The sequence below is a fragment of the Callorhinchus milii genome, unplaced genomic scaffold (assembly GCF_018977255.1).
Source record: "Callorhinchus milii isolate IMCB2004 unplaced genomic scaffold, IMCB_Cmil_1.0 Scaffold18, whole genome shotgun sequence".
Lineage (NCBI taxonomy): Eukaryota > Metazoa > Chordata > Chondrichthyes > Chimaeriformes > Callorhinchidae > Callorhinchus > Callorhinchus milii.
The window spans coordinates 15,025,031-15,037,518 of record NW_024704759.1 but is presented as its reverse complement, the minus strand read 5'-3'; the positions used below and the strand labels follow the sequence as shown (position 1 = coordinate 15,037,518).

The window sequence follows — 12,488 nt, the reverse complement described above, 5'->3', positions numbered from 1 at the left end:
GTTTCAGCCTCCGGTGATCAGCGGTGGAAGGGGAGAAATCAGAGCAAAGCGAGTTTTACAATGCAGCCAAACCTGCTGCAACTTTACAGCCTCCCCACAGCATGTGCCTCAATCTGAGGCGGGGGGGGGGGGGGGAGTTCGAGAGGGAAGAGAGGAGGGGGGAGAGGGGAGGCGGAGAGAGGGGCGGGGAGGGGGGGCGGGGAGAAGGAAGAGTGAGAGAGGGAGGGGGTTGGAGGGAGGTTTCAGTGCATCATCACTTGATGAGGAGCTTTGCTCTGAGCTGTTGTGCCACAGTTTTTGGGCTCAGGTCCCGGCGATGCTCACAGTCGGGAGTTGCCCCCGAGGGGCGGCGGTGCTGGTTCTGGCCCTCGGAGCCCTGTGCCGCCGAGTCTCAGCCCAGAGCGGCATCACCTACGGGGTGAATGGCTACAGTCTCCACCCGCCTTACTTTAACCTCGCGGAAGGCACCAGAATCACAGCGTCTGCGACTTGTGGAGAAGATGAGCGGCCGCTCGAGGATCTTTACTGTAAACTCGTTGGGGGTCCGGTGTCCGGAGACCCGAGTCAAACCATCCAGGTATATGTGACATGGAATCCCCCCTCTCCCTCCTCCCCCCTCTCCCTCCTTCACTCCCCTCCCTCCTCCCCCCTCTCCCTCCTTCACTCCCCTCCCTCCTCCCCCCTCTCCCTCCTCCACTCCCCTCCCTCCTCCCTCCCTCACTCCCCTCCCTCCCCCTCCCCTCTCCCTCCTTCACTCCCCTCCCTCCTCCCCCCTCTCCCTCCTTCACTCCCCTCCCTCCTCCCCCCTCTCCCTCCTTCACTCCCCTCCCTCCCCTCCCCCCTCTCCCTCCTTCACTCCCCTCCCTCCTCCCGTCTCTCCCTCCTTCACTCCCTCCCTCCTCCCCCCTCTCCCTCCTCACTCCCTCCCTCCCCCTCCCCCTCCTCCCCCTCCCTCCCTCCTCCTCCCCCCCTCCTCCCCTCCCTCCTCCTCCCCCCTCTCCCTCCTTCACTCCCCTCCCTCCTCCCCCCTCTCCCTCCTTCACTCCCCTCCCTCCTCCCTCCTTCACTCCCCTCCCTCCTCCCCCCTCCACCCCCTCTCCCTCCTTCACTCCCCTCCACCCCCCTCCCTCCTTCACTCCCCTCCCTCCTTCACTCTCCTCCCCCTTCACTCTCCTCCCCCTTCACTCCCCTCCCTCCTTCACTCCCCTCCCTCCTTCACTCCCCTCCACCCTCCTCTCCTCCACCCCCTCTCCCTCCTTCACTCCCCTCCACCCCCTCTCCCTCCTTCACTCCCCTCCACCCCCCTCTCCCTCCTTCACTCCCCTCCACCCCCCTCTCCCTCCTTCAGTCCCCTCCACCCCCCTCTCCCTCCTTCACTCCCCTCCACCCCCTCTCCCTCCTTCACTCCCCCCCTCTCCCCTCCTCTCCCTCCTCCACCCCTCTCCCTCCTTCACCCCTCTCCCTCCTTCACCCCTCTCCCTCCTTCACCCCTCTCCCTCCTTCACTCCCCCCCCTCTCCCTCCTTCACTCCCCCCCTCTCCCCTCTCCCCTCCACCCCTCTCCCTCCACCCCTCTCCCTCCTTCACCCCTCTCCCTCCTTCACTCCACTCCCCTCCCCTCCACCCCCTCTCCCTCCTCCATCCCCCCCCTTCACCCCGTCTCTCCCAAATAAATTGCCTAAAATTGATCCCAAACCAACGCTGTTTGTTTCTGTTTGTGGTTTTGAAAAGTGTAATAAACACGAGAATTGTTTTCAGCCACAAACTGCGATCAGTGTCGCGTTACGTTGTAACGTTTCCCTTTTATGTTAATAAAATAGAATTTGTATCTGGTTTGTTCTGGACGGGTTCAATAAGTGACTTTATTAGTTGTGACTTTAATTATTGGTGTTAATTGGCTGAAGGTGTATTTAGAAATGAGAGCTCTATATGCAACTGGAGGGGAGAGAGGGGGTGACAGAGAGTGAGAACTTTGGGTCACGTTTGATATCTGTGATGTGATACAACGAAACCTCGCGTATAATTGTTGAATTTCGCCCCTCTCTCTCTCTCTCTATATATATATATATATATGTGTGTGTGTATATGTGTTTGTGTGTAAATAAGTTTCTGTATAAAGTCTCTGCACATTGTCTCTCCGGTTACTTTGCTGATCGATTGTAAATCTCAACTTTAAAAAAAACACAAATCGAAATAGATGTACTTAACTTCTGTACTTTACCCCCATTTTCCCGAGAATGGAAACCTGCTTTTTTATATATAATATATAATCTGGAAGTCCCCCCCCTCCCCCCCCCGTGTGTTAATGTATAAAGCAGAGAAAGCAAAAGCATATGTTTTCTTTAAAATGCAGTTTATTTTTAAAAAACTGAACTCACTCCCATTTCAATCCCCAAATGTCCTGCATTTATACATTACTAAACTCCACACAACAACAACGGCAACAACAACAAACTTACATTTTGTAAAGCGCCTTTCACGTCTGGAGGCGTCTCAGGACAGTTTAGGAGTCGCTGAGCCTCGAGTCAGTGTAACTGGTGAACATCAAACAGTTTCCCATTGACTTTACTCCCGCGTTTCTCTCTCTCTTCATTTCCGGTTGTTGATCATTTACTTTTCTGGGTAATTAATGGGGAATCTTTATTCTCTCCCTCCCACCTCACTCTCTCCCTCTCTCCCTCCCACCTCACTCTCTCCCTCCCACCTCACTCTCTCCCCTCCCAGGACACCCTCTTTCTCCCCCCCCCTCCCCATCTCACTCCCCCCACACGGCTGCTTTCCTCCCTGATCACAGAATGCCAAACCATTGCCTTATTTAGGCTGATGTTAAATATCACTGAAGATGTGGTGCTAACAGTTCTCTTGGGAGGTTTGGCAACTGCACAGCCAATACACACCATATTCATTCAACTGCCCTCAAATGAAAGGAACACATTTTTGTTCCTGTTGTGTAAATGAAAGGAACTCACACACACCTCATGTGAATTCACTGCTTCACAAAGTTCCCTCAGGTCTGTGCCTGTCACTCTCAGTCTGTAGTAAGAGGTGAACGAGACACTGGCCCATTTCAATTCTCTTTGCTGTTTTGTTACTGTTTAGTTAACAAGACATTTTATTTCTTGCTTTGCTCCCACTGAGTGGCGTGAGAGATCTCTCAAACCTCGAACATTGTGTTATTTGCTCACATTTGTTTCTCTTCAAACATTGTGCAGAAACAAAGCAACATTTTTTCAAGTGAATTTAAAACCAGTTAGTTTACTTTAAAAGTCTCCCAGATTCTCCAGTTAAATGCTAAACCTGCTAGAAATTTAAATGTAATTAAATATAATGTAATCACTGGTGTCTTTTTAAAATAATGTGATTAAGTTGTGATCCCTTTAAGACTTTACTGATAACGCGAATTCCACGCAACATAAGGGTTTGACTTGAATCACACAGCACACTGGGAACCCAAACCACTGATGCAGAACAAATTCAGTCCTGCATTTAAAATCACAAATAATATATAATAATAACATCACAAGCATGTGCAGCAATCATTAGTTTCATTATTGTCAGGTTCCATTTATTTTAAGCAAGAAGCTAAATGATCTCACTTTCTGATTCGGTGTCTTTTTAATCCATAATAAAAAACATTGAGCCATCAACCAATATTGTAACTTTGATGTATTTATTTGTGCAATGAATGTATTTAGTTATATCACCAATGGGGAGCGAATGCATCAGCCAGAAGGAAACTCCCATTCAGAAAAAATATACCTATCATTTTTTCAATGCACATTTTTATTACAAATGTGAATTCAACTTAATACCTGGAAAAACAAACACTTTTAAAGAGACAACCAGTCTGGGCTCCTCATACATGATGTGACACTGGCCACTTTGATCAACCAGCCAACAGCTCAGAGGAGATATTCTGCTGCCATAATATAGCAATTGGTTGTGTGCCACTCTGGTGTCAAAAGGGCAGAGGAATGCAAGCCAGGAGCAGAGCAGGCCAGAGCACTCGATTTGTTTTCACTTTGTCCAAGCAGTAATATAGGTGTTTTCATTCTTCGTGGCTTAAATTGGCGATACAGCACATTCTGCCAATTGAAAAGAGTTGACTATCTGGTAACCCTTTCTGTATGATAGAGAGTGACTGTGTTTAAATCCTACCTTTTTGATTGCTCTATCCCCATCCCTTCCTCTGTGTGTGTGTGTGTGTGTGTGTTGGTTTGCATTTTCCTCTGCTCCATGCCAAACTACATCCCGTAAAGTGATCTGAGACATTACTCTACGACGTGAAGGGCAGTATATAAATACAAGTTGTTGTTCGGAAGACAGGAAGCAGTGTTCAATGCACGCCTGAAGCTGTAAGGCCTGAAATTAGCCCATTGAACCATTCTGCCTTTTGTTTGTGCATTGTTTTGTTGGATTCTGGCAAATTGACTTGCAGTTATTTACACTGCAGCCAAGAGCAATGTGAATAAGAGGAAGTTGCCAGTGCGCTGGGAGTTTTTGGGATGGCAGTGGGAATGTTGAAATATTTGCACCAGTTTCCATGGAGGGTGTGAATGTTTCACATGTAGAACAATCCATTTTGATGTAGAAACAAATACATTGCTAGGAGACTCCTGACAAAATGCAAAGTGTCCAATTTACCAACAGCACAGCAGTAAGGAAATTAACTGAGACTGGTTTTATGACCACATCATCATTCATTAATCGGAGGCACTTGTTTTACTGTAGCCTTGGGCTGAAGCTGTTCTGTGATTTTAATTAAGGAATCAACTCTGGTGTGTTTACACGCACATAATACTGCCTTTGGAGACAAATTTGATCATCCCATCACACATGCTTTGCCAATTAAATTATGAGTGGTATTATATTTCATTATTATATATTATGAGTGGTATATATTATATGAATGTTATCCCAAATGGAAATATCCATTTGTAATAGAATAGCCTAATGATGGCTTCACGGGGAGCAGGAAGGAGAAGGCGATGGCAATAGAAGGACACTGCATGTTGACAATGATCACGGGATTCTCACAACGCGTCTCGTTTCTTTTTAACACAGGGTCAGTATTGCGATATTTGCAAAGCGGAAAGTAGCAAAGCTCATCCCAGCACCAATGCCATCGACGGGACAGAGCGGTGGTGGCAGAGCCCTCCTCTCTCCCGGGGTTTGGAGTACAATGAGGTCAACGTTACTCTTGACCTTGGGCAGGTAAGTGCACTGCACACGGAGTGGGGAGGGTAGATGTCCCAACCCTGGATGTTTGACATCCAACAATTTAAAAACTTACAGCTATTCATTCTTTCAAAAGCAAATTAGATAGATTTCTTTTAGGCGATAATATCTCAGGATGCAGTATATAGTCTGGGACACAATTGCAAGCGACTGCCAGGATGGTGGAAGGCCAACTGGATGGACCTTGGTCTTTTGTCTAACAATTCTTATGTTCTATGTTGTGATCTGAAAGAACCAGTCTAACAGTTCCAGTTGATAGTGAAGCCAGAATTCTTATGTTGGTATTTGGCAATGTCCCATTAAATTGCTGCATGTTACTGAGCAAACACCACATCGGCTCATTTTTAAATTTGCTCCAACTGTTTCAGTGATGAGATAAGAATTGTTTAGGGGGAAAAAAGGTATCCATCCTCGTGTTGCAAATACATTGTCTAAAAGTCAAACTCCTTGTCTCTGATTATGTTACACTTTACTGATTCTCATTGGTACAGTTGTTAATCACTGAAGCAGCCACCGTGATTTACACAGACATCCGTAGCTTCACGCTGACTCCCATTAGCGTGCTGACAAACTGTGCAGGATTGTATGACAGGCTTTTTCACTGCACATTATTTCTGAAGCAACCGACAAAATATCCCAATGCTTCAGTGAGAAATCTTTTTAATCCTTACCTTCGAGTAAATCTTAAAATGATCTTAGTGCCGATGGTGTCATGGCTGCCATTGAGTTTAAGATGGTTCATTTCCCTTCTATCTCTTCCAAGTGCATTGCCTTACTGTGTGTGTGCTTGTGCATGCGTGGGCGCAGGCCGGTACACTCGGGCGCATGTGTGTCCATCAGTATGTGAATGTGTGTCAGTTTGTGTGGTTTGCATTTTCCTTTACTCTATACCTTCAATCAGTGAGTTGCACAGTAACATTGGCAGAGAGGCCTGGGAGCAATTTGCCTGCTAATCTCTCTAGAGGTTCGGGAATGTGCCTTGATACAAGGCAGCTTGAGAATGGGAGGGAGGGAATACAAAATTTAAACAAATTAATGCAGGATTATTTCTTCACAAGGTTTTACCTCAAAAATAACAGGTCAGATGTTTCCGAGATGGTGAAACTAACAGTATAACACACCTTGCTCAAAAACTTGAGGTAAACAATTACAGAAAATCAAGAGGAAGGAATCTAACTTTTACTTTCGATAAATTAAGTGTAAGCAACCTGTTGGAAAACAGTAAGCAGTTTGAGTTTAACATGCACTCTTTGCTAGTCCTAGTAATTTACATTCTTGAGCTTGTGATCCCATTGCAAGCCTGGACCGTAAAGTTCCTGAGAACTGGAGAGAGTTGCACATTAAATTAAAGCCTGGAAGTGTTAACACTGGTATTGGTTCCTACTGTGTATGGCTATGTTGGATGCAGTGCATTAGGAAGAATGTGATCAACAGTGGAGTTCCATAGTGTAGTGGTTAGAGCACTCGCCTCACAAGTGAGAGGACCGGGGTTTGATTCCCATGAAGGGCGAAACCTTAGGCAAATTTTCTTACTTCACCTGTCTCTGTTTACCTAGCAGTAAGTAGGAACTCAGTTTTTAGTTGATTGGCGGATCACTTTCTGGTGGTAATGAATATCTCCCCCAAGAGTGTGGTCACTCAATCAACGACTGTTTGTGGCACACTGCTGTGCATAATTGGCTGCTGCATTTCGCCCACAAAATACACAGTCAATACACTTTACAGTATATTCTGTTTAGTGCTTTGAGACGTCTCAACAACAAGCTAAAGTCTATATGAAATGTATTATTCTGATTCTAACACTGGGTTTGTTGTGGGGCTGGCTTTACGCTGTTCCTGAAATGACAAGAGACTTTGTGGTTGGAGTTTCTGCCTTAAAACCAACCCCGGCTCTGAACTTTCGACATCCTGACATCTTTTTTGTCAGCAGCACATGTATATCAGACCTGTCAGTTCCCGAGTGTGTTCTATTATAGGTTGTAATGTGATGTGGGATTGATGTCAGTATATTTCTAGTGACTGCAAAGCGCACCAAGCTGGCTGGTTAATTGTGGCTCTTGTTTTAGCACAAACCAGTTTTCCCATCAAATCCCACTGGGATCTTTCAACATTGTCCACTACAAGATGTTTGTTTGGCAAGATCTTGCGAGATGCACTTTTCAAGTCAAATGTTGCTTCTCAAAGCAATCGTGTGTTTACTGTGGACGACAGGCTCAGTGTTTAAACTCTTCTAAACCTTTGAAATTCCACAGCTCTGCTCTGGGGCTAGGAAACCAATGTCCTGTTTCCAGGAGACATGAGGGAGCTCCCAGACAGGTCCTGGCTTCAAGCAGTGTCCATTTTACAGGTTTTACTGATATAATAATAAAAATCCTTACATTTGATATACCGCCTTACAGAGTACAGATCCTGTTCCAATGTTCTTCCCTCCCTCTCCCAAAGGCAATGAGCCCCTTACATACTTCTGTACAACCATTCACAATTTGGGGCACACATTCTGTATTAGATGCAGATTTTACATCTTACTATGGGGGGAAAAAAAGATGTAGCTCAGCATTGAATTTGAGTCAAAATTGCTACAGATGGGAGCTTGGTGCTTATCACACCAATATCAGGTGCTTATCACTATCTTGACTTGAATACAGGCCTGGAATTCAGATGCATTTGCTGGTGGCAAATTCAGGGCCCACTCCCCTCTCAGCACAGATTCCATTCACTTTCTTCTCTTCAAAAGTTATTGCAAGAGAATAAATAAATAGAATAGATGAAATAATGAGATTTTACTTTAAAAATGAGGTCTGCGTGTTCATAAAGAGTTCATGATCCAGTTCCTGTGAAAAACAGAGACTGATACAATATAAATACGTATTTCTTTTGTGCAGCCATAAGACTAACTGGGGAGTCCTTGTCAAGGTTTGTTTTCTGTGGAATTAGTTCTATGAAGATGTGGGTTTGATCACATTCAGAGGAAGAGAAACTGAAAAGCCCATACCATGTGCACGGTTTACCTTTTTAATGTGTCTGTGTCTGGCACTAAAGTGGCTCCTGATAATTACTGCTCACATTGTGAGCATTCCTAGCATTCCAGCCAACCATGGTAATCCATTTGGAAAGTTAGATACACATCTCCCACCCGGGTCAATGTAAAAAGACTTTTTGCTCATTCAGATCTGTGTGCAATATGTCTACTTCAGTGTAATAAGCCAGGCTGCTCTGACCTGGGCCATTACTTGGAATGGACAATAGTGGATTTTGTTTCTGAAGGTACTGCGGCCCGAAATTCCACCTTGTCTTAGTCAATGTAACCATTTTGTCCTAAAATGTAAAATTGCAGAGAATTGTTGTAGCGCTTTATTCTATATGCGACCGTTTGCTTTGATACCACTTGTGAGAAGGGCTTTCTAATTTACTTGTTACTTTTGTCACTTGCGAGTCTTGCTGTCCTGCAGAAGTAAACTCTGGGAAAGGCACAAGAGCAATTACCTTCACATTTTATATGAGTGACAGAGCAGTTATTCCTATAAACCCCAAAATAATAATAATAATCATTGCATTTGATATAGCGCTTTTTCACGTCTTCGAGATGTCAAAGCACTTCAGAATATACTGTAAAGTGAATTGACTATGTATTTTGTGGTCGAAAAGCGGCAACCAATTGCACACAGCAGTGCCCCACAAACAGTCGGGGTTGAAGTCACCAATTTATCATTATTTATTTTGAAGGAATTATTACCCCCAGAAAAGCAATCCACCAATCGACTAACAGCCAAGTTCCTCCTTCCTACTTGCCCAACGTTTCGCTCTGCCCGGAAATCAAACCCAGGTCTCTCGCTTGCAAAGCGAGTGGTCTTACCCACTGAGCTACAGAACTCCACTATGTATTTTTGAACAAAATTAAAATCAAACCCGTTCTCTTGTCTCTCAATATATCCAGAAAACAACAACAAGCCTTGAGTACNTTTTTTCTCTTCTAAACTGCATTCTGTTCCTAATGTTTCCCTTGAGTCACATTGTGTTCTAAAAATCTCTGAATTCCAATAAAGTTTCCTATGCAAACATCTAGTCTACTGTTCTGGCAATGGGAGCTTTGACTGTTTGGTACATTAAACTTTATTACTTACCCTTGTCTGAATGCTATTTGCATTATTGTGTGATGGAAAGGTAAAGTCCCATTGCACTTGGGTGGAGATTTCTGCAACAATACAAACATTTGCTTTTCTCCAGCCGTGGAATGTCAATATTTGATATCATCATCTGATAAAATGGAAAATTCTGTAGGTTTTTTTCTATATTCTCGACATCAGTTTATTTATCGATGACTGGAGAGGCCGACAAGGAGGGAGTTTCCGTAGTCGATCCTTGAGGTGATGAATACGTGTTTGAGGGTTTTGGTGCTCTGAGAGGTGAGACAGTGGCAGAGTCGGGCAATGTTGCGGAGGCGGGGGAAGGCAGAGCGGGTCATGGCACAGATATGGGGAGAAAGGACAGTATCATCAAGTGAATGATACAGTTTATTTGGAGGATTGTTGGTCAAGACACAAGGAGAAACTCTTCTCTCTTTGAAGAGTGCCACAGCATCTTTAATGTCCACTTGAATAGGCAGACGGGTCCTCGACTTAACGTCTCATTCGAAGAAAAGGACAGCACGTCCTTTGATGCAAAGCACTCCACAGAACTGCATTGCAGTGTCAGCCTAGTCTCTGAGGTCAAAGTCCAATATTCCCGAGAGAGATATAGAAATATCCATTAAAATGCATGTTCCTATTTGAAACAAAAGGAAAAATTGAAGGGGAATAGATGTTGCGGAATTCCCAAATTAATAATATTCTGAGTATATTGTGATTAATTATTACTGTAACACTTTTAAACCTTTGCACCATTAGTTAGATTCCAATTATCGTTTGGATTGTGTTGCTTGGTTCATTCATCTCTAGTCTACGCGTAAGCAGCATCTTCGCAGAAATCATTAGCCCTGCAGCAGCCAACCATCCTTTGTGATTTGATCAACTAAATAAATATTGACTGCAGTTGAGCGCTGTATTAGTAAACTATTGACCTGAGAGATACAGAAGTGCCTTTGAGTGTGTTCTGATCAGTATGAGGCTTTATTACCCACTCACTTAAAGTTAGTTCTGTAACCTGAAGAGAGCAACAGTTTAACTGGTGGTTTATCTCCAATGGCAGTAAAATGCCATTATTTACCCTTGTCTGAGATTTATTAGAGCCTGAAAAGTCAGGAAACTAGGCAAAGAAAGATGAGAAATGTTCTAAGGGAAGGAGGAAGAAATTCCAAGAAAAAGAGGTTGTCAATGTGTGAAAGGGGTTTCTTTCAGTGTGGACAACTTGAGCTAATCTGTGTGGCAGTCCAGTTAATCTATGTTTGTAATAGTAATAATAATCTATGTATTTGATATAGCACCTTACGCGTTGTTGAGATGGCTCAAAGTGTTTCAGAGGATATAGTGTAAAGTGGAGTGACTATATTTTGTGGGTGAAACGTGGTAATCAGTTTGCGCACAGCAGTTCCCACAAACAGCCATGGAGTGAGTGACCAATTTTATTTTGGGATTGTTTGACAGGACACTGGGAGAAACTCCCTTCTCTTTTGGAATAGCACCACAAGATCTTTGACATCCACCTGAACAGGCAGTTGGGACCTTGATTTAACCATGATATTAGCGAGATTCCCAGCTGTGAGGAGAAATCTACTAAGTTCACTGGATAATCAATTACTGATAACGTCAATGATCATCAATAATCATTCTAAGAATTGTTCGTAAAAGTAATTATTTCAGGTCCATTTGTATTTGAACAAATTCATGAGCTGCACAGCAGAGCAGCCACATGTAAAGTACTGGTGAGTCGGTGGGGACCGATCCAACTGGTGGGAGAAAATATTCCGGGATGATCCAAACAGGAGAAAGCTCGGAAATGACTCATTTACTCAGCATTAAAAAGAACAAGTGGGTGTGAGTAAGTGCAGAAATAATGTTGTTGGATGGTTGAGATATCATGAGCTGTGAGAACAGAGTGCAGGGTTATTGTCAGTGTGATCGTTGCCATACGTCCATTATTCTTATGCTATCTACACTGAGAGGAGTCTGACTGCTCATTCTCTTGCGCGGGAGGTTTATTTTTATCCGGCATTGTCAGGGTGTTCTTTTCAGTTGATGTATGGTTATGGGCTCCACTGAGAGAAATAATCAGTGCAAGATTCGTAGGAAATAGTATTTCCAACCAAATGCTGAGAGCTTTACTCCCAAGCCCAGAATGGCTTGTTCTTGTGTTGATCAATGCATACCTCTTGCCCCCCCCCTGCACAGTTTAGCACCGTAAACGTTAGTGCTTCACAGGAATTCTATAAAGTGTAGTGACTGTGCATATTGTAGGAGTACTACTTCCTTTCAATTCTAATGTAAAACCTGCAGGGAGTAGGACCTGGTTTGCCCCTCGTTTGTGCAGAGCTTCTGGCATTAGCATTTTATCAATAAATCAGAAAAAAGAAAATGTAGCCATAAAGTTGAACTCTTCTGACTCTCACAACTATGAGGTTCTGGCGAATGTTAGCTGGGGCTGTGTGCTAACGTGACATACTGAATCCTTTCACAGGCCACTGAAGCTTAAAACAAAAGGATCACTTGCAGAATTGTCTTTCTTTTGACATTTATGCCCAGAAGCAGCATATTTCCACACTTCCAAGTAATTGCAAAATAGAAGGGCAAGGTCCAGTGTCACTGCTCCCAGACCTGGGGAAAGTTGCAATAGTCTCAGTTTGGTTGGGAGAAGATTTATGTTTGAATACACAGCTCAATGGCATGTTTTCTGCATAAATGCACAGTCAGTGCATTTTCCAGTAAATTCTGTGAAGCGTTTGAAATATATTCCCAACGTGAAAGGTGCTGCACGGATTGCAAGGATCAATATTAATTAGTTAATATTCTGCTGACGGTTTGCGACTGGTTTGCACACAACCAGATCCCACAAGCGATCTTGTTTTGCTGATTTCTGTCAGTCACTGCCAATGGCAAAGCCAGACCCGATGAAGATGTCTCACAGATTGCGATCACTCAGAACTTACCATGTTACAGAGTTGGAACCAACGAACGGGGAGGGAGAAACATGGCATTAACAGAAGCACTTTTATGTGTAAAGGTGCATTGTTCATCATGGGTCATCTCAACTTTCACAATTTTGCATTCGGATGGTTCTATTATAGAGTGAGAGGAAAATCTCAGCTTCATTCACAAAGTT

General features: G+C 44.1%; 1 protein-coding gene across 1 annotated transcript in view; it reads left to right on the top strand.

Moving 5' to 3' along the window:
• The first annotated feature begins 301 nt into the window (after window positions 1-301).
• lama5 (laminin, alpha 5) overlaps window positions 302-12,488 on the top strand; it is a 94,819-nt gene continuing 82,632 nt past the window's right edge. The window contains exons 1-2 of the mRNA XM_042341957.1: window positions 302-577; window positions 5,064-5,213. Coding sequence (XP_042197891.1) covers window positions 317-577; window positions 5,064-5,213 — 411 coding nt within the window. The 5' untranslated portion in view covers window positions 302-316. The remainder of the gene's footprint in view (window positions 578-5,063; window positions 5,214-12,488) is intronic.